Source organism: Anthonomus grandis, chromosome 16, assembly GCF_022605725.1.
Source record: "Anthonomus grandis grandis chromosome 16, icAntGran1.3, whole genome shotgun sequence".
Classification (NCBI taxonomy): Eukaryota; Metazoa; Arthropoda; class Insecta; order Coleoptera; family Curculionidae; genus Anthonomus; species Anthonomus grandis.
The window spans coordinates 14,400,997-14,424,730 of NC_065561.1; the positions used below are offsets into that span (position 1 = coordinate 14,400,997).

Genomic DNA, 23,734 nt, shown 5'->3' on the forward strand with positions numbered 1-23,734 from the left:
TCTTAAATAAAATTCGTTTAAAAATTATGGGATTAACCCAAACTAAAAACTTTAATGAAAAAAATAAAAATATGTTTCCTTATACATCTATTTAAACATATCTTAACATAACAAATTTATTTTGTAGTGAAACAAAGCATAAAAGATAAACTTAATGGAACTAACCTTAAAATATTAGGTTTTATTAAGCTATAAACATGCTTACATACGGGAAAACTAAATATTTACAGCCTGTACTTACGTCAAATTGATAACAAAAGAACGACAAATCTTCTTTAAAGTAATGTGCCAGTATCCTCAGTGACTGCAGCACGATTTCTTCCTGATCTTCGTGAAAAATGGTAAACTTCGTACTACTTTGTATTACTTAGCTTTTTGGGTCAGCTTTCGAAAATGCCAAAATATAGCTTTTTTAGTAAAAATCACAGGCCATTATTTTTAAATACTCCCAATTGTAGGCGGATCAGTGCTTGTTAGGAAATCTCTTTGTTTGTTTCTTCTAACAAATCTTTAAACTTGGTATGGTCCAATACTATTAATAATTACTTTCGAATTACTAGCATAATTTTCTATGAGTAGTTTCCACGTTAATGCGGAGCACCCAGCATTAATGAGTTTCTTTTTGTGAATTTTTTTGCAGGAACGTTTGGTCTAATAAAATAATCTATTCTCTTGGTACCTCTATTCATATACTAATTTCGATCTTGCATTTGGCTTACTAAGCCTAACATTCGAATTTACAGGTACCTGTGATGTAATGTAAGCAGGGAATTTTAACCGTATTTCAATCAGTTTTACGGGCTTCTGTAATTTTCGTGACGTTCTGTAAGAGTGCCGGGTTTTTTAATCATATGGATTAATTTTCTATGCAAAATGACTATATCGACAGTAAAAAAGCTGTGATTTTCTTAAGTCTAGTATTATTTAGGTTAATTTAATAAGTATAGTAAATTCACATTCTGACATGGTAAATTTGCATTAATTATAACAGTTAATACTGCTGTAAGGTTGACGGACACATTTAGAGTGTAAGGAACTATAAAAAATTCGTACTGAAGACCCAGATAGTTCAGCAGAATTGCGCAAAATGGCTCAATCAAAAGAAATGAAAGCATACGATCCAAACCCACTCCCAGAGTCTGTTATTATTATTATTTTATTATCATTTCGAGATGTGCTTAATAACTAAAGGCTTATAGTTGTAATATCCCTAATATGTTTTGAAAATATAAGTCATTTCCATTGGTATTTTTTTTAAACAGACACATAAGAGTAACTGTGTTTACACACACGTAACGACAAAAAAATAAAGCATAAAATAAACTGGACGTAAAACATAAAAGCAGTAAAGAAAATGATTCTTTAAAACCGTTGTACACTTTTAGTGAGGTTGCTAAAGACATTAACAAATTTGTTTTAGGTATTCAACATGCGTCAACAGCAAAGACTGCTTAATCTTGACCAAAAGAGCCATCGCATGAACCTTGAGGATGGCTCAGGAGTTGTTGTTTAAAAAAATTGCAATCAGTGATAAAGCATGGGTGCATGATGACCATGATAAGCAAAAAGTATTTACCTTTATGTGATACGTGAACAAATAAGGCGAAAGCGCTATTGCATCACGATAATACTTCTGCTTACCCATCGTTACTAGTTCGTAATTTCATATCTAGGCCACAGCATCTTTTTTTATTTCTAAAACTAAAAACCTCCTCAAAGGGTGAGGTTTTCTATAATTGAGCAGACAGAAGCCAAACCGCCAGAGAAATGAAAATCTATAGCAAAAACCGCCCCTGAAAAATGCTTCAGTGAAAAGAGCATTGGCACGAGTGTATGTTATTTGATGGAGATTGCTTTAAATAATGGGGGCAAAATAATGTTTTTTTAAGCTCATCTTAATTGGATTTATTTACTGAACACCACTCGTATAGGACAGTAGCAAACATTTCGTCATAGCTTGTTCTGTATATACGATTGCTCATTTAATCTCAGATTGTCCATAATAACCCGATAGGTTATGCTAAAAGAAGTTTGAATTTACGTGAATTTTTTAATATCTGGAGTAGTTTTCTAGATAATTCTTGTTATAATGATAATGTTATATCTTCACTCTAATATAAAACTAACGACACAATAATATCATCCAATTTTACAAAGGTCCTATATGCAAACGTGAAAAAAAAAACTAGGATTAACTAGTAGGCATATCGGACTTTTTGTAATGCTGTATCAGAAAATATTAGAATTTAAAGGTGTACCCCATATTTTTTTTCGATGTTTTGTTTTGATAATAATTCAAGGTTCTTTATTTAAAGCTCAACAGGCGAAATATTGATGTGTGTTTTGAAAATTTCCGAACATTATTCAACAGCGAAAATAGCCAGATGGCGATAAATCAATTTGGGCACTAACAAGTTTTTTGCGGGTCCCGTCACGCAATTCCTACCCGCCGGCATTGTCCTGCATCAGTCGTTATTTCGTATTCAATTTTTTTTTTTCGTTCTGTGCATGGAGGATACATTTTTAAAGGGATACGGGAAAAACCAAATTAGCCTTTTAAAATAGCCAGGTTGATTTTCATTTAAGTAACATACAGTGCTTTGATTTCAAAACGAAACACCCTTAATAGATTCTTAAAAAAAAAACAAGTTGATCTAGATATACTGAGGCACGTTTAATTTTATATTTGACAAAGTTCTGTTAATAACCTCCTTACCTCCAGATAACCTCACCTTAATATATCAAATAAGATTCACTATTGAACAGTTCATAAAAGAATTAAATCGGTTGACGTATTAGCGAAGAGTGACCTAATATGTCTAGTAATAATAAATATTTTATCGACCTCATACTTTGGTATGTTAAATGGCTATCCTACAGTATAATACACCATTTTAAAGGGCATACAATCTGCCACACAACGGTGTACAAAAAATGTAAGTTTATAGACTTATAAATAAAATAATAAGGGTGTAAAAATGTGTTTAAAAATTAAAAATTATTTAATTTGTGCCGCACGGTCATCCAGTTAATTTCGAAAACAGGCGGGCAACCGAACGTGACCGGCAAGTTTGCGACATATTGTCCCGACTGGTTGCGAAATGTACATACTGCCCTATTCAGACTTCGCATACATATGGCTCTAAAGTAGAATATTGTGTCATGTTATTATTATAATCTTGCAAGGTAAAATATAAAAATTTAGGGTTATTGGACAATTAGAAATTTTTAGATTTTTAGTAGTAGTTCTATTTAGACCGCAGTACAAACTTCGTACTGAAGAGAACTTTCTAAAAATTGAGAAATATATCTTGTTTAAGAGATATTGTAGGAATATAAGGGCTGTTATCACATTGTTATTAAACTATTTCTTTTTGTAAAATAGAATTTTACCAGTAAAGAATATAGTTCCATAACGTATCCATTTAAGTTATGCAGCGTTTGTAGAAAAAACGGAACAATGCAATTATAGTCGCCTCATATAACAACATCAAGAAACGCTGGAACCTACTAACTTTAATATATTCTTTGTCATTTTTATATTAAAGAAATAATGAATAGTCATAAATGAGATATGAGAGTAATATTCGTTGTTTTTTAATGCACAAGGTGAAATGCAAAACATCCGCTTTTATAATAATAATTATTCTTTTCTTTTATCAATTTACAGTATCCGAAACTTCCTTCTTACAACCACACAATTTTCCCATTATACCCAAGCAACAAACGATAGTTAAATAAACATTTATTTTTAGTTTACACCAGATGTACATTTTTGGTTGGACAACTTTAAATATCGAATAAAATGTCCGCGGGATATACGTTAAAGAATTTAATATTATGTTTTATTTACGTTTAATAAGAAGGTTTATTACATATTTATAATTAACAATTATTTAAACTTTATTTAATGGCGTTTATAAAATGCGTTCAATAAAATCAGATTATTATTTAAATGATAGATAGGTATTTTGTTGTAAATTGTAGATGTGTTTTATGCATCAGGGGCCATTTTTCGACGTACAAAGAAAAAAATTATATTTACCAGCGATTTATAGTAAATATTATTTAATAAAAAAAGTACACCACGTCATTTTTATAAAATTAATTTAATTTTCTAAATTCCTGTTCAGTTTTGAGCAAAACTGTATTTTTCTTCAGTTTTCTTATTTGTAGGGTTAGGGGAAAAAAGCAGGTAAGTAAATTTTTTTGATATGAGATATTGGGAGCTTTCAGTTCAGAATTAGCGTAAGAAACACTTAAACTGGATAAAAAGCAGGCTAGTCAGCCAATATACGGCTTTAAAGTTTTTTTATAAGGGAAAAAAGCAAGTAATTCAAGCGAAAAGAGGAAAAAAAAAACAGGCAAGTCAGTAATTATTAACGCCATTGCCACCTGGCATGGTTCCTGCTACCGCATTATTAGTGTGTCAACAGCATTTAAAGCCGTTAGATTGTTTTTCGTTTACTATTGTTTCGTTAGTTTTGTATCATCTGTTTAGTTTTGTGTTTGTGACTATACCGTAATGTCAAGCTCGGGCGAAAGTGATAAACTTCATAGTGAGCCAAAAAAAAAGGAAGAAAACTGGTCGGATGTCTGATGTAAATAAAAAATTAAGACTTGCGACACATGAGGCTGGTCCCCCTTGCCATTGCAAATAATTTAAGTGTTATGATTCAATCTCTGAACATAACAGAAATTAGATATTACGGTACTTTAACCAGTTACAATCCCACGAACAAAATAATTATGTACCTGGCTGGGCTAGTTACTGTAGGACACGTGGCACAGAGACGACCTTGAAAGGAAGAAGAGGAGGCGAAGTTGCGTGATGCTAGTTTTTCGTATAGAGTTCGAGTCATTGACGAGGCGGGAAATAAGGTTTATATGTGCAAAGGCATTTTGCCCATTACATAGCATTAACAAAAATAAGATTTACTATGTGCAAAAAAGTTTAAAATCAATGGGTTGTGCACCTAAGGATAGAAGGGGTAAGCATTCTAAGAACACAGACAGCTAAATAGGGTCACTGCAGCTCTGGCTGAGAACCATATCAAAAGTTTTAAAAGTCGCCAGAGTCATTATAGCCTTGAAGATTCAGGTAAAACTTATTTGCCAGAAAGTCTAAACATAAAAAAATGTATAAACTATTCAAAGAATTACTTACCGGATGATTTTTAACACGAAATTTAATATTTCTTTTGGGTATCTCCGCACGGATACTTGTGCAACTTGTGATAAATATACAGCAAAAGTTAAAGCTTTATCTGCGGAAACTGATAAACAACAAATTCAACAGCTAACAACAAATAATGTTCTTCATAAGAAGAGGGCGGAATGTTTTTACAACTATAAGAAGCCAAAATCCAGACAAGAAAAAATAAAAAAAAAGAAGCTATTTGAATAGATTTTGCTAAAAATGTCTCCCTGCCGCAGATAGCTACCAACGATGTATATTATAAACGTCAACTTTCTATGTAGTCCTTAAATGTCCACGTTCTTGCAACTAGTGAGTCCATTTTTTACGTGTACGATGAAAGTGTTGCCAAAAAAGGACCGAACGAAGTGGCCTCATTCCTTTTTCATTTTATTATGAACTATTTTAATGACGAAGTTCAGGAATTGGAAATTTTCTGTGACTCTACAGGAGGGCAAAACAAAAACTACATGATATTTAGATTCATTCATTACTTAACGAACAATCGCATCCATAGCCTCACAGACATTAAAATTACATTATAGGAAACTATACGTGGACACTCATACTTGGAGTGCGATAAAAATGTTGGTCTATGGAACATAAAAGCACCAAAAGATTTCGAAGAAATGGTGAAATTATCACGATCGAAACCATCCCTTTTTACCGTGGTCAGTGTTACTAAAAGAATTGCATTGGATTGGAAGACAATGTTGCTATCAAAGTATGCTGCTAAATATCCTTTTAAAACGCAGCCTATCAAAGTCATACAAGCTTCTTCTAGTCTTAGCCGTTTCTTACAATATCGCACGACGTACTTTGGAGAAATGCTGACAGGCATTATTAGAGCACCGTGGCATAGTCAATCATTGGCAAAGGGGTTGTTTGAGCTTCCCTCTCCAGCTTACAATGGTATGTTTTGTCTTTTGATAAGCTCTCATACTGATTTTGTACCATTTTTAACATTAAATTGTGTTTTTCTCAGTTTCGTGAACGATTGATTTACCTGCTTTTTTCCCCTGACCCTTCATTTGTATATCTTATTTGGTATAATTTATATTTCTTAAAAATTATAATTTTCTTAAAAAGCATTTTTTCTCAGGCAATTCTCTGCAAAAAAAACCGTTTTTCATTTATCCTACTCTTACCCCCCACCCACCCCACACAACTTACCAGTAAGAAATTGTTTTCAAAAATCATTGTTTTCCAATATAACACGCATGAATAACCGCTTCGTCGTTAATATACTATCTAATAACACAATTTGTTTACTTGAATTGGAGATAATTATATATATTTATATGTATATTATTAAATATTTAATATAAAAACAGTGCTATTAGATTAACAATGTATTAATTGAGTTTAAAAACTTGATGTCAAAGTTCCGCATCAATTTTTAATTGCCGATTTTTTTTTTATGTTTTGCAAACAGAATTTTATATTATATAGGTATGTATACTCTACAATTTAAAAAATTTACCTTACTAATAAAAATACCAAAATCAAAAATTTACCAAAAAATCGTTGAATAAATGTATATTTAATCATAATAATATATGATGTGTTGCTTGGGTACATAAAGTCTATTAATGATGAGATTATAAAAAAATCTTTTATCGGTTTGATGTAATGAAATATTTAACTGGCCAGTGATTTAAAAGATCCGACGACCCGAAACCGATAAAAAAGTTCTTTGTTCTCTTTTCTCCTTAGATCTGATAAAGTATTTATGTTAGGAGTATTAAATTTAATAGTTTAGATACCCTAAATAATTTAAAGTTTGACATTTAAGACTTTGAGTATTGTTTTGATTCGGGTTAAAAAGAACATCAAGAAACCATTATGAACGTAAATTTTAGAAAAACCAAAAGAATAAAATTACAGAGTTTCGATTAAAATTAAATATTTTTGAGAGTACTTGTGTTTTTTTTGTAAAAATAGCAATGAATTGTATTGGCTATGGTAGTACTCTTAAATAAAAGGTAATAAAAATAAAATTAATTTTTTTAAATAGTCTTGCTAAGATACGAATTGTCAGAAATATAGAAAAATAAAACCCAACTTAAAAAAATAACTATTTTAATTACAATTTAAGTTTTAAAAATAAAATGAACAAAAGCAAACAAAATAAAAGTCACCGGGATCGACTTAAACTTTCAATAGTCAAAGCCAATCTGTCCTTTCCTTCAATGCCCGCGTGTATTTCCTTTTCCGAAATTATGCTGAGATCGATATTCTCTTTTATAATATGCCATTGACCTGGACCACGATGACGATGGTACCAAGACAGGCTATATGCACGTGATCCGAGACGTGATGCTTATTCGGCATATTTCCTACAGAATATTGCAATTGAACTACCGCAACTTACGTTATAAATAGACATACAGATATAGTACACTTAGTGCTTAAGCTAGCCTGGGAGTTCACTGAGACCATTCATGTTATGGTCCAGTTTATTTATTATATTATAATAGAATCATGATTAAGTTAAAAATGTCGACTGATTTCTTATAGATTAAAAAATTATTCAACTCTTAATAATAATATAATTTCATTGGTACATACGGCATAACTTAACCCAGACATACAAAAATATATTTCTTGTATATATTTTTGTATGTCTGTCCTCTGTCTCTTTAGATCCGGTAGTATTTATAAGTAAATTAAATCATATCCATTTAAATTATGCATAATATTTGCGTGCAGATATTGCCAAATATAGCTAACAATTAAATATTTTCTAGATTCTAGCTACATTTTTTAGGATTCTATTTTTTCACAGACTATTTTGCCATTTTTATCAGTATTTTTTTAATGGATGGCTATTTAAGTTATGCATTCTTTAACATTGAAAAATTTATCACTTTAACTGGCTTGATCATTTGGAAAAGCTCCTCTGTTCTAGGCAAAGTAGACTCCTTGCGCTGACAAGGTGTAGACATTTATTCTTATTTCAGTGATTTTTTCTAAATTATTTGTACAATATATATTCGTTACTTTAGAGACATCGCGGTCTAATATTTTCTTGACTTTTCTATTTGGCATCTTTCAATTTTTTAATTTTGCATCAGACCTGAATGTTTGCTTGGTTACTGAGACCAAGACAAAGTTCTAAACCTGAGGGTAATTGTAGAGTCTAATCCTAACAGTTCATCTGAATACTAGTTATCCTCGACTTCATTATGTTCTGGAATAAACTTGTTGTCTGAACAGCGCTCGGATCTTTCGATCAATATACTACCTGCTTCCACCAGAGTTGAGGTAAATATTCTCATCCTTTTCTCCCGCTAGGTGCTATCCTTATATTTCTCTAATCTGCCAGTACTCGCTTATTTGTCAGGTAAGGTTGAAAAATCCGTGACGATCTATTGATGTGGGCAAGTTTCCGGTTAAACCGTAGAGATTAGACGCATAAAGTAGAGTTTCTTTATCAAGATCCAGCTTGTTTTTTCCATATTTCCAAATTTATCAACCTGTCAACCACATCATATAACTATACTGAAAGTTTCTAGTTTGGGATGTTGCTGCATTTTTATTAAGAGCTAAAATTCTTTTCGTATATATCTTGGCAATCACTAGGTCCAATGGGCTACCCATTGCTATATAATCAAATTACTCACCACCATGGTAAGCATATAATTTAGAATAAATAAGCATTTTTGTTATTAATGCCAAATAAACTTTGACAGACGTTATCAAGCGTTGCCAAATTTTGCAAATTTTATTCTTTGGATCAAACTATTCTTAAAATGTTAAAGGCGAGCCCTAAATAGCGATTTACGTTAAGAACCTAAAGAAAGAAAACGTAGAGCATTATGTCACTTCTTATTGACTAAATCTAAAAGTGGGAAATTAAAATTTATATAGTCAGTGGACCGCATCAAAAATTTATAAACTAAAATAGGTCACACGTGACGTGCATCAAAGTTTCTTTAATATAAAACATAGAACATATAAGCCTCAGTGCCGATAAATATTATTAAAAACTTTTCATAGCTATTACCGTAACTCTTAATACCCAAGATGTTAATCTGCCGAAACTTCGTTAAAGTTACGAAACTTTAATACATAATTTGAATCCACAAGATACGAAACTTCCCAACCCTTTTATATCTAACAACACGTTTAAAATACAAAGTAAACATATCTAATCTTTGCCTAGAAAGACTATAATGCCCATAATCTCGCAAAGTAAACTGTAAGGGCTTAAGTACTAATCAGTTTTATAACTAAAGTGGCTACTTGGTTTCTTATGTCTTAATGTGATATTAAATTCTTATTAATTTAACTTTAGGAAAGGATTGGATTATTATATAACTTATTTTCTATGTAACAGTCTTCTTTAGGTTAAAATATGCCATATCCATTTAAGTTATGCATAATAATTGCATGCAGACATTGTCAAATGTAGTTGTCCCAGTATTACAATTGAATATTTTTTAGGTTCTAGGCACATATCTTAGGATTCTCTATTTTTACAGACCATTTTGCTATTTTTATAAATTTTTATTTATAAAAAGGCAATCTATGGCCATTGGGTTTGATTGGTTTGATCACCTTGAAGGAGCTGTCTATTCAATTTTTAAATAGTGCAAATTCGTCGAGAACCGAGGTCTAAAGATCCATTTTTTTGTTTGAATTTAAACTTATAAACCATTAAAAGATCCTAACAGACCATGTGACTTATGAAGGCCTCAGAAATATGGTACAAATTTCTGAAGTGAATATTATTAACTTGTCTACAAGAAAGAGAATTTTATAGTTTATAATAATTGAACGTTCTGGTACAAATCTGTGACTAGAACATATTCTGAATTTCATCTCGCAACAACGAAATGAAAATCCCCTCGAGACGTGATATCTACACATATTGTCTCAAAATCTCCATCCGAATAAGTGCGAGTTCGTGAGTATCTCAAACGAGGGCAATTGTCCGCGAAAATGCACCCGGTGCGGTCCTTACATACGGGCAAAATCAGAAATCAATTCTCCTTTTTCCGCCAAGTGGCTGTGTATTTCAGCTATACGTTTTTGAACCTTCGAGCGTTTGAAGTGAGAAATACAAAATGCTTTTAGGGGTCTTCAGTTTTACGGGCACAAGTTCTTTTCCTTCTCTAAAGTGCGATTTTTATTCGCGGAAGTGTTATTGGAAGCTGTACTCTTCTGATGGGTAAATAATAATGTTAGTAAATTTGTTTGCGAATCAATTCATGTTGAAAATTGGTGGCTTTTATGTTTCTTTTTTATGTAAATTTGAAAATTTAGATGTAAAATGGATATAAGATAAAGAAAAATTTCTAAAAAAGTAATGAATTATATTGTTGTAAAAGAAACATGTATAACAAAGTGACATTGGATTTGCATTTATTGCAATAATTTTTTTTCTAAAAATGACAAGTGGAAATGTAAACAACCAAAAGAATGTGAGAAAAAGAAGCTGTTGTCTTAAATCTAAGTATAGCAAAAGACCCATATTTCCTGGTTATTTGATAGGTCCATTATGTTTGATGCTGGGATTGCAGATTCCAAAGCATTGACGCCATGAAAATCTCAGTAATAAGCAATTCTATTTGAAATTCTATGTAAGTGAAAATGATTTTACTCCTTATTGATTCATGCCCAATTCAAGCAGGGGCCTTAAACCAGATACCGTACCTTTGGTTAACCTTCCAGGCTAATATAAGGTAAGTTAGAATGGTCTTCGTAATAAGTGAACTCACCAGTCGTGGTAACCTTAACCTAATTATTAATGATAAATTGCTTGGGTTTAACTAAGCTCTTTTATTCATAATTCACTTTAATTACAGTAAAAAAATATTATACCTAACTTAATAGTGGGTCCCTTAGACTAACATCACTGTGACGTGGCCAAATGATATTTTGTATGATTTATTTAAAATCAATAAAATAATATATTTTTATTTCTTTTAAGTCGAAGATGTATAGGTTATTCCATTTCAAAAGTCTTTTTTCAGACCAAGATTATTAAGAACTGACCATTTTTGATCACATAATTAAAAAGTTAAAAATTGCACCCAAGTGTTTTTTTTGTTATAAAAAAATTACAGCTATGTAGTATAAGAAAGAATAAATTTTAGAGTCTGATGATGATTTGTGAACTCATCAAAATGTATAACTCTGAGATTATGAGATTGGCATTTTCATTTGTAAAGAAGAATCTTCCCGCCCTTCCCAACCCGCTATATTATAACCACTCCACTTCAACAATGGACTTCTACTTACAAAAAAAACTGGAATTTTTTATTGTATAACTTGTAAATTTTTTGCTATACTCTCTTTTCACAATATAGTAATACATTTTGTAAATATTTTTTGTTTAATTTTTTAAACCCAGACCTATTGTCTGTTAGAAATTATAGTAAGCAAATAAAAAAAGTAATAAATGGAGAATTGTTTAATATGGAGACAAAAGAAATCCCAATTTAAAACTTTTTGTATTTGCGTGCTATAGTTTTTAAAAAAAAACCACACATTTTCCACTAATTTTAAGCCCATGGCATAGTAGAGCAAAATTCAAATTTAGCGTCGTAAACAAGTTAAATTTCCCGCCGACTATGGCGTCACCGACTCATTTTCGTTTCCGGTTAGTACTACTGCTCGACATTCAGAGGGCGCAACATTCAATTGACGGTTTAGTATTCTATTGACTCTTATGGGAGTTTCCCATCTAAGAAGTATTAATTTATGCCAGGCAAGTTAAATAACATATACGAAGGAAATACAGTCCATTTTTTTATTTAAATTATTTGATTTTATTTAAGAATAGTTGATAAAACAAATGAGTAATAGTACTGTCCATTTTAATGGTTTCGACCCAGATATAGGATTGTTGTGGTAGTGTTGATACTTGAATTAGGCGCGAAGGTCGGCGCGAGCAGCAGTATGAGTCTCCATTGCTTTAGTTCCATTATAGTTTACTGTAATTTTAGATTTCTGTAGCATTTTTATTAGATTAAATATAATTATTCGTCAAGCTGCCTTGATAAAGTAATCTAGAAAAGTTTGCCATAGGAATTTGTTGGATCCATTTTTACCACTCACCAAAACTCTTTATTTTTAACCCATTAGCGCCCAGCGATCTATTTATAGATCACAATATCAAACAGGTGTTCAAAATGTGTCTGGTGAATTTTAAGCCGCGCCTACCACCAATATCGTTACTTTGATTGTAAATCGGTCCTGTTTAGTGCCTTACTTCATTGTACGACCGAAAGTGTTTATTTTATTGGACCTTCGTTGAAGACATTTTTTTTATCAAGTGCATCGACTATTATATTTTGAGATAGCTTTAAAAATTGTTTTGAAAAAAAGTAAGTTAAATTATGTATTATATTTCTATTAGGAGGGGTTCAATAAATGTAGCTAAGTGGTTATTGTTGCGTGTTTCTATTTTTTTTACTTTTTATAACACTGATTTTTATGGTGATCTATAAATAGATCGCTGAGATAAACAGAGATTTTTTTTTAATTTAATTTTTAAAAAATACTTATAACTTATATTAGATATAAAAAAAGTTTTTCTGTAAGATTTTTTTTATTTCAGATATAAAAATGAGCAAACCTAATATATTTAAAAATCTAGATGATGCAGTGCAGTACCTGTACTCAGAGCAAATAGATGCGGACATACTAGCGTTGCCACCCGATGTTGATGAGCTTACCGATGAGGAAGGATTTAACGATGAAGAAACTGGAATCCCTATCTTAAAAGATATTGCTGATTATGTAGAAATACAGACAAATAAAGATGACGAAAGCGAGGAAGAAGATAACTTATCATTGGCACGTCTACTCCTTGAGAAAAAAAAGCAAAAATTAAAAAACCACAAAAACTTGAAACTAAATGGATCAAAACTCACCCTAAATATAATCTTCAAACAGCCGAACAGGATTTTTTACAAGCTAAGAATGATATGAAAGCTACATTGAAAGACTCCTCTGCGGTAAACATATTTAAACACTTTTTCGATAATGAAATTTACAGCATGATAAGGGAATAAACTACTAACTATGCAGTTACCCAAAAAAATCGACATGGATATACAATATCAAAAGATGATTTAAGGATTTTTATTGGTTTTTTGATATTTAGTGGCTATCATACGTTACCCTCTAAAAGAGATTACTGGTCCGATGAAAACGATTTGGGCCATCAATCGTGAAAAATGCTATGAGTAGAAATGCCTACTTGGAAATAAAATCATGTATTCATTTTGTCGATAATACTAAAGCTTAAAACAACACAAATGATAAATATTTTAAAATATGACCATTATTTGAAAAAGTTAATAATAATTTTAAAAAATTCGGAATTTTTCAAGAAAATCTGTCAATTAGTAGAAATGCTATCATTGTGGAAAATCCGAAAAGCTACTCCGTCTACTTCGATAATTTTTTTAGTAGTCATAGGCTATTTCACAAGCTAAAAGAATTTAAATTTAGAGCTACTGGCACGATAAGGGAAAATCGGACTGCCCAGTGCCCATTACAATCAACCAAGGAACTGGAAAAAATGCCTCGTGAATCATATGATTTTAGATTCGACATCAAAAATGAAATACTAATTGTTAAATGGAATGACAATAAGTGTGTTTCAATGGCCACGAATTTTGATCACGTAGAGCCAGTAGCCTCAGTTCCACGCTGGAATAGGAAGGAAAAAGCTCGCATGCCAGTTTCCCAACCTAGACTGATATACAACTACAATAAATACATGGGAGGAGTGGATCACCATGACTGGCATTTGGAGAAGCATAGCATCGCCATCCGAGGCAAAAAGTGGTACTGGTGTTTATTCACAAGGATGATAGATATGGCAGTAATAAATTCGTTGCAGCTTTACCGAAGAATCAATAGGAAGAAATCAATAAATTTAAAAAAATTTAGGCGCGAGATTGCAGTAACCTACCTCAAGCTTGGTTATGGACGAAGTATTATGAAAGGTGAACCCCTGAGCTTACCATCAACCTCCAAATCACGCGTACTTGATGAAGTTAGACTTGATGAAAAGGAGCATTTTTTGGAAAAGAGAACCAATCAAAGAAGATGCCAATACACTTCTTGTAAAAGTCGCCCACTTACTTACTGCAAAAAATGTAACATTACGCTTTGCACCACTTGTTTTGTAAAATATCACCGCAAAAATTAGATATTGTACAATTTTACAGTAATAAAAAACATATTTTTTTATTTAAAAAAAAATCAATTATTTGCCCAGCGATTTATTTATAGATCATCTTTTTTTGAAAAAACTAAAAAACTTTAATTTTTTTTGGCTAAAAATTATCCAAAATAACATGGCAAGACTATTTTTTTAACGATTTTCAAAAAAAAAATAATTTGGGCGTTAATGGGTTAATCTCCACACGTGTTTCGCTAACGATGTTAGCATCTTCGGGAGAACATTAATACTAAACTAAAATTACTTACAGATCTCCCTATATACTAATGATGTAACTAGTAGAGCGGAAAAAGCAATGCAGCATTGCCAAACAAATTTTAAACACTAACTAAACTGTATAATCGACTATAAGGGATTGGATATTTATCCTTATTAAGAATGTTTTTTTTGATTTTGGAATATTGCTAAACTTTCGTATGCATCTAATTTTCTACTGTTATTAACTGGTTTAAGTAATTTTAAGTTGTCTATCCCTACAAAGTGACCAGTATTTAAAACATGTTCAGCCACACTTGATTTTTCAACTCTTCCATATTTCACATGAGCTACATGTTCTTTAAATCTGACATTAATTGATCTTCTGATTTGTCCTATGTACTTTTTATCACAATCGTTGCAATTAATCTCATAGATCCCTGACTTTTCATTGGTCCTTATTTTATCTTTTGGGTTTCCTAAAAGATTTCGTAACTTGGACGAACTTTGATAGACCATTCTTACACCTAAGTCTTTGAAAACCCTATCAGAGCCTCTTGTCTAGATAGGATTGTATGGTATTACAACAAATGTTTGCTTATTTTCATCTTTCTAAAATGTGTCAGAGTTTTTAAAAAATGTGCATATTGTAAAGTTCATTTATATCTGCGAAAAATTGCTTTCATTTTTTATAGAAGAAAGTAGAAAACTAAAATTCTGGTACAATTATCTTAGATCTAACTACCAAGTAAAAGATTGTAGGTTAGTAGGATTTCGCAAGTGTAGAGGCAGACCTAATACAGTGGTATATCCAGAGTCAACCGCATGCGTAGAAGATACAAACAATTGTAACATAGCGACAGTCGCTTTTCTAGAAACGACAAGTTTTAAGGAGCATTTTGTTGTAGCTACGTGTAATACTTACAGCGCGGCAAGTTATTTTATCTACGGCTAAAATCGAAATAAAGATGGCAAATGATACCATCAACCTCCAAATCACGCGTACTTGATGAAGTTAGACTTGATGAAAAGGAGCATTTTTTGGAAAAGAGAACCAATCAAAGAAGATGCCAATACACTTCTTGTAAAAGTCGCCCACTTACTTACTGCAAAAAATGTAACATTACGCTTTGCACCACTTGTTTTGTAAAATATCACCGCAAAAATTAGATATTGTACAATTTTACAGTAATAAAAAACATATTTTTTTATTTAAAAAAAAATCAATTATTTGCCCAGCGATTTATTTATAGATCATCTTTTTTTGAAAAAACTAAAAAACTTTAATTTTTTTTGGCTAAAAATTATCCAAAATAACATGGCAAGACTATTTTTTTAACGATTTTCAAAAAAAAAATAATTTGGGCGTTAATGGGTTAATCTCCACACGTGTTTCGCTAACGATGTTAGCATCTTCGGGAGAACATTAATACTAAACTAAAATTACTTACAGATCTCCCTATATACTAATGATGTAACTAGTAGAGCGGAAAAAGCAATGCAGCATTGCCAAACAAATTTTAAACACTAACTAAACTGTATAATCGACTATAAGGGATTGGATATTTATCCTTATTAAGAATGTTTTTTTTGATTTTGGAATATTGCTAAACTTTCGTATGCATCTAATTTTCTACTGTTATTAACTGGTTTAAGTAATTTTAAGTTGTCTATCCCTACAAAGTGACCAGTATTTAAAACATGTTCAGCCACACTTGATTTTTCAACTCTTCCATATTTCACATGAGCTACATGTTCTTTAAATCTGACATTAATTGATCTTCTGATTTGTCCTATGTACTTTTTATCACAATCGTTGCAATTAATCTCATAGATCCCTGACTTTTCATTGGTCCTTATTTTATCTTTTGGGTTTCCTAAAAGATTTCGTAACTTGGACGAACTTTGATAGACCATTCTTACACCTAAGTCTTTGAAAACCCTATCAGAGCCTCTTGTCTAGATAGGATTGTATGGTATTACAACAAATGTTTGCTTATTTTCATCTTTCTAAAATGTGTCAGAGTTTTTAAGATTAACTCTAAACCTATGTCTTCTAATCAGCTTATCAATAATCTTATCGTCATAACCATTAACCCTAGCAATTGTTTTAATTGTTGCTTTTTCTTTATTAAATCTGCTATTACTTAAAGGAAAAGAGACCAAACGATGTACCAAGAAACACATGTTGAAAACAATAGTTAGAGTCACTAGTTATGTATTTAAAAGTATTTGTTTCTTTTCTATAAATATTGAATTCTAATTTATTATTATTTTTGATGACAAGAGTATCTAAGAATGGAAGTTGGTTATTTGTTTCTTGTTCAAAGGTAAATTTAATAGATGGAAAACAGTTATCGAGTTGTTTTCCAAATTATCAATATTGCATTTGCCTTTGTCGAACACAGCAAGCTCGTAGGAAATAATGGAATGTATTTTTTGCATTTAACTCAAAACGGTTCATAAAGAGCTCTGCTAGGAAAGGAGAGAGGCACTTACCCATGGCTGTAACTTCCAGTTGTTTATAGTATGAGTTGTTATATTGAAAAATATTTTGTGACATACAAAGTTTTGTTAATTTGATTATTTCTTGGATATTATGGAAACCATTACTTTCCAGAAGTTCAATCAGATATTCCAAAGTTTCTGGTATGGGAATACTTGGGAACAAAGAAGATACATCGAAAGAAACAGGAATTTCATTTTCACTTAGAATTAAATTATTGACTTTTACAATAAATTGTTGGTTGTTTTTGACTGAAAAACATTCATAAGGTAATTTTAATGTCTCAAACTGCTTTACTAAAAACTTTGAAATGTTAGTGGAGACAATTGGTCTTATTTTATTGCCAGATTTGTGGATTTTTGGTAAACAATATAATTTTGGAATTTTTGGGTTTAAAAGTTGTAACTTGAATTTTTCTAAAGAGGAAACAAGGTTTTTGCAGTCATTTAATGCTGTCTTTACCTGCGAAATCATTTTTGATAAGGGGTTTCCAAAAATCTTTTAATATGGGCCATTTTCAATAAGATCATCAACTCATTTAAAATATTCTGGTTTGTCTGAAATATCAACTTTGTTTCCTTTGTCAGCTTTTAAATAGAAACAATCACTTTCTCTTAGTCGTTTAACAATATTAGAACCCGATGTGTTTTTTGATTTGGTAAGATTCTTTGTAATTTGGTTGCGAATTGTTTCTTTAGCAAAACCTTTCGAAGGTTCTGGCAAGTACTAAATTAATGATTTAACACTTACCACAATCTCCTCCAGATTGTTTTTGCAATTTGAAATTGGTGCAAAGTTTAGACCCTTATAGAAAACATCAAGTTCTTTCTCATTAAATGACTGAGAGGATTGATTTTCAACGATATTAATGGATTTTTCCTTTTCTGGTTTATCCCTTGCACTCACTAACTTTTTTAGTTTTTTGTTTAGTGAGGAAAATTTGCTAATGTATTTGTGTTTAATAACCTCAAACATATTTCTTTGAAAATTGCTCCATGCTTGATACTCAATCAGTTTGCCTAAAAGTAAGTTTTTTATAAAGTGTGTATCCTTCTAATTCTAAAATGCAACGTTTACTATATAAATCTTTGATTTCTAAATCTAGCCATTTTTGCTTAGCAAAAACTGCAGGCTTTTTGCCAAATTAATATTTACTTTTTAAAGTTAAAAGTTCGTTTAAGGAGGATCGAGCCTCTCATAGGTGATTATGAAAATATCCGAATGTAGGCTCACATTCCCAACAAGCGAAAACAATAAGTATGGAGTTGCACAATTCGAAGATGATTATAGTAGTAATTTTTTGCAATTTCTAAAAACCTTTGAAACATTGATTCACAAAAATAAGAATATCGATAATATTCAAAAGTTCTAATATCTATTGGATTCTCTAGAGAGCGAAGCTAGGAGTGTTTTAGAATTTTTCGAGATAATCAATAATAATTGCGTAGTGGCGATTGATTTATGTAAACAGAGAATATATAATAAGCCCAATATTATTCGCGCACATTTAAAGGCTCTTTTTGACACCCATTTAGGACAGAATCTCATAAATTATTGCTTACAGGGGTTTGTAGATAATATTATAAAAACATGTTAGGGCTTCTAAAACATTAAGAAAATATGTACAAAATTGCGCAGGTTAATAATATTTTTTATAGTAGAAAATTAGAGATAGAAACTAAACAAGAATAGGAGGAGATGACTTTTTAGAAAACAAAGTACGGTAGATTATAACAATGGATCTTCTGGAAATTTGGGTAAATAACATGTAGGAAATCGAGGCGCATACGCTGTTGTGGGTGAAGAAACCGGAAATATTAAAAATAATTTAAATAAAGTAAAATGTGCATATTGTAAAGTTCATTTATATCTGCGAAAAATTGCTTTCATTTTTTATAGAAGAAAGTAGAAAACTAAAATTCTGGTACAATTATCTTAGATCTAACTACCAAGTAAAAGATTGTAGGTTAGTAGGATTTCGCAAGTGTAGAGGCAGACCTAATACAGTGGTATATCCAGAGTCAACCGCATGCGTAGAAGATACAAACAATTGTAACATAGCGACAGTCGCTTTTCTAGAAACGACAAGTTTTAAGGAGCATTTTGTTGTAGCTACGTGTAATACTTACAGCGCGGCAAGTTATTTTATCTACGGCTAAAATCGAAATAAAGATGGCAAATGATAATTTTGCAGAATAAAGAGCGCAATTGGATAGTGATTCATAAGTCAATTTTGTAACAGAAGATTTAGAAAAATAGTTTCAGGACCATTTTACATAATTGAGCAAAACCTTCTAAGTATTAATAAGATCCATTGTCGTATCACTTAAAAAGCTATGGATGCACAATTCGAACTATTTTCAAGGGAAGAACATGATTTTTAAGGACGTTTTGCTAATAGGTAACTTTAAAGTCAAATACTGATAATTTGGATGATAATTTCTATCAAGTAAAAAAAATATTCATCAGAGAAGAAACTATCAAAAAATCCTTTACTTCACACATCATTCTCATTAATTTTTAGTTTCATTTATGCCGTGTATATCATCACTATACTATTTATATAAAATACTAAAAAAGTTCAAAACTTACCAAAGGAACATCCCTTTCTCCAGAGTGGTGTTGAAAATGTAAAAAAAACGTCTTTCCACCACTCAACGAGTGTAAGTATCCGACTCTAATCAACGGCGCCACCGTATGCCCATCACTAAGCACATCTAAAGTCGCGTCACGTACACTCAACGGGTTTTGGCTAGGTCGTTCCCAGTCCGTGTATTCATTTTTTAAAGTCGAAAAAATCTCATTCAAATGAAAATAGTAAGAATTGCGAACGTACGTCCGTAAGATCCTGTCACGTTTCGTTTCATTAAACCCGAACTCTAAATCTTGAGCATTGAGGTCCAAGTAGGATTCGGTGTTGGTGAGACCGAACAAAAGGTCGCGTTCTGGAAAATCGGCGAGTTCGTAGCCTGCTGACGTGGCCACTGTCGATGTGCTTGTTGTTCGTGGAGGCGTGTTCGGATTTACCAGGATTGTACCGTCGATAAATGGGGCGAAACCTAGAAAAATATTAATTTGTAGCGGGTAATATGTTTGAGTTCTTCTATGTCATAAATAGATTAAAACATATGGAATTAACTGGACTCTCTTGTCTTCCTGAGATAATATAATATTCAGATCTCCAGTATACTGTAACTAGAGTAGTTCTTTTTCCAAATTTTGTGTTGTACCCCCTTCTCTACTAAAAATGTTTTCTCTTTTATGTTGCTCTTATAGGTTTGGCTAATAACTGGCTGATGATAGGAAAAAAGCGATTGGATAGTTAGTTTACGGAAAACTCACGAGTTAATATTAACGATTTACCTAATCTTCTGGAATAAGCAAATGCTTTTAATTTTTAGACTCTAGAAGCACCTTATTACTGTTCAATATTTATTTAAAATTAAAATTTAGAAAAGCCCTGAAACACCCAGATTCTGGAATAATCCCCGCCTGTGCTGTATCAGCTGGTGAAAGTTCAGTTTATGTTATAAAGGTAGGTATTTTCAATTTTGTTTTGATGCATTTGAGGTATTGGAGAGTATAAACTTTCAATTTATTTAAACCTGATTTTTTTAAAATTTTAAATCATATGTCATATGTCGAAATATTCGAGTTTAACCAAGTTTCAGAAACTCTGTGTCATAATTACGCTGTCTAAGAATGCCCTAAGGATCAAGAAAATGTAGCAAAAGCGAGTTTGCTTTCAACAAAATATACGTAGTTCTAACTAAAAAAAAATAAATCCTATTATAAAATAAATTGGCACTTACGACTTAAATAATAAAAAATAAAAACGAAAAAAAACGCAATATAGAGAGAAAAAAATGTACACACATGTGGTTCGGTGATTTCGACTTATTATTTATTATGAGTTACCGTGAGTCTAATAAAGAGCTCCGAACTAGTAACAATTGGTATATATAATTAAAGAATCCTACCAATTTAAAAGTTTAACGTATTATCACCATTTGACAGCATTATATCATTAAATTTCTAATATAATAAACCGTCAGGATAAATCCTTAAATGGCCCCTACTGCCACAAATTGAGTTCCTTTATTTCCAAAGGGGATTTCTTCAGAACATAAAAAGCTATTTTGTCCGATGTCCCCGTATAATCCTGAGGGATAAAATCATTGACGTTTAAAATCGTATTCCTGGATAAAGGACGTGCCACCCTTAATACATCGGACCGAAAATATTAAGTCCGATACGTATATTATTTGAAAGATAGTATATAAAGAAAAAGTGTCTTTTTTAAATGACGGTAATGTGTCGACACGAGCTAAATTACCCGCCTAACTTTTCGGTTGCCTATAGTCAAATAAAAAGAAGTTTTATAGGCACAAACTGTTCCGGCATTCTAATATCTCAAGAAATCGAGGGGATACCCTCGGATAAAACTCACTAAAAAATAACATTTCGGAATAAAATCTCATTTCAGTTTACCCTCGTTCCTCTTTTCAGCAGATCTTAGACTTTTTATGTCTGTTTTAGATGAGTTTTGTTTCGTCGAGGAAGAGAATGTGTTTTTTTCGTAATAATTACTATTTTAGTCTTTGCTGCCGGTACTTAAGTGATCCTTTTAAAATAATTACTTAAACAAGATGATTTATTATGGCAACAAGGTATCAGATTAGTTTTATGGCTTGTAAAATTTGATTGACTTAGATACATAAAAGTACTACGTTCCTAAAAAAAATTAGTCCATTCCATCCACAGTAAATAAAAAGCAAATAATTTTTTTATATTTTCTTCCTTATAAGAAAGGTATGTGTTTCGTTAATATTCTCCCTATGACCAAAGAATGCAAAGCCGAAAAAAGAAGCATATGGTTAAATAATAATGGATAACTTATAGATTGTTATAAAATCTGCATCACAATCAATTTGAAGGTAAACTAGCAATTAGGCTTGTCCTTTAGGTAAGCCTCAACGAAGTTAGGGATGCCATTAAACAGTTAAAAGAATCTCGTTGATACCAGTCTTTTCAAAGGTATTTCAGATCTTTCTTAAAGATAAATTGTATATGTTCTTTGAAACCAAACGTCTTCTAGTTCATGAACAATTTGAATTTGGTAGGACAGGTTGACTCCAAATGCCGTGTGTGAGCTATGTGAGTGATTGCATAGGCGAGGGCTTCGAGAATGGGTATTTTATTAATAGTTTCACATAGCATATTGGTGAGAAAGCTTGAGTCTAGCGGTGTTTGCCAGAAATCCAAGTACGAATTTATTAATCAGGCAGAAGACAGGTAACCAATTTTTAAGGAAAGAGACTTTAACAAAGTTAAGAAGTTATGAGATATGATGGTGTCACAGATCCTGGAGGCCTCTGCCCTTTCTCATATATATATATAAATGATTTAATAATTTTTATGGCTGAAAGTAAAATAACTCTTTACGCAGATGACACTAACTTCCTCTTGCGTGCAAAAAACTATTTGAGAGTTTGATGAAATAAATAGGCTAACATATTATATTTTAATGGGGCAAAAACTGAACATATGACCTTTTTGCTGAAAAGTTACGAGAGTCCTAGTTATCCAGAAAAAATAACGGTCCTGGGAAAAATTTTTAAACCAAAATTGGCTTCTGAACAATTTTTGTGATTTATGTGAACTCTACTTTAGAAAAAATAGCATCTGAATATTTCTTTTGAAAAATCTAACCAAAAATGTTAATAGGCAGGTCTGCATGTACAGGGTGTCCCAAATTCGAGGGTGACCATTGGGATCTCGGAAACCGTAAGAGTTACGGGGTCGGTTGAATAGGGGTAAAGTTGCACAATTTGGAGCTTAATAAAATGACGTTTAAAAAAATTTAAATTTCCGCATAATCAATGGGAATAACTTAAATAACTAACTCAATGGGATTTGTTAACAAGTTTATCTGGGAAATTATCATTAACTCTGTTTTATATATGAACCAAAATTATGAAATATCCTATATTTAATTGATCCATTTTCATTGAATTGGCTTAAAAAAACTATAGCAAATATAGTGTATTTTATAGCTTTTGTTCATATAAAATCAATTTATTTGGAAATCCCATTGATATATCTTTCTCTCTTGCACTCATGGAGTTCTTATACGAAGTACTAGAAGGAGTAATCGCACATGCAAGTGCAATACCTCATTTTAAAGGCAATCAAAAATACTTTTAAAAAATGATAAAATCCAATATAAAAAAAAATGAAGTTGATGATAATCGAAAAAAAAACGAAACGTCAGAGTAATTTTTTTTTGCATAATGTTGTAGGATATAAAAAGTGGCAATGAAAAACTGTTTTTAGTTTTCCGATGTCTCTTTAAATAAAGTCGGTAGAAGGTAAAAACGATTTTGACAATTTTCGATTTCTTTCGGATAATTCCGGAAGTATCCGGAATTCTAAAATTTTTTAGACGTCATCTTATTAAGCTCCAAATTGCGCAACTTTGCCTCTATTTAACCGACCCTGTTACTCTTACGGTTTCCAAGATTCCAATGGTCACCCTCGAATTTGGGACACCCTGTATAATGGCATATCACTCTCTTAACCATTCAGTCTGTGTATTGTCTAGTAGTATAGGGTCACTACGCACATG

At 31.5% G+C, this 23,734-nt stretch overlaps 1 protein-coding gene across 3 annotated transcripts in view; it reads right to left on the minus strand.

Moving 5' to 3' along the window:
• Window positions 1–23,734, minus strand: part of LOC126745631 (neuroligin-1-like) — a 490,464-nt gene that overhangs the window by 64,784 nt on the left and 401,946 nt on the right. For all 3 annotated transcript variants that reach the window (XM_050453562.1, XM_050453561.1, XM_050453563.1), the window contains one exon: window positions 19,699–20,165. In XM_050453562.1, the coding sequence (XP_050309519.1) occupies window positions 19,699–20,165 (467 nt within the window). The remainder of the gene's footprint in view (window positions 1–19,698; window positions 20,166–23,734) is intronic.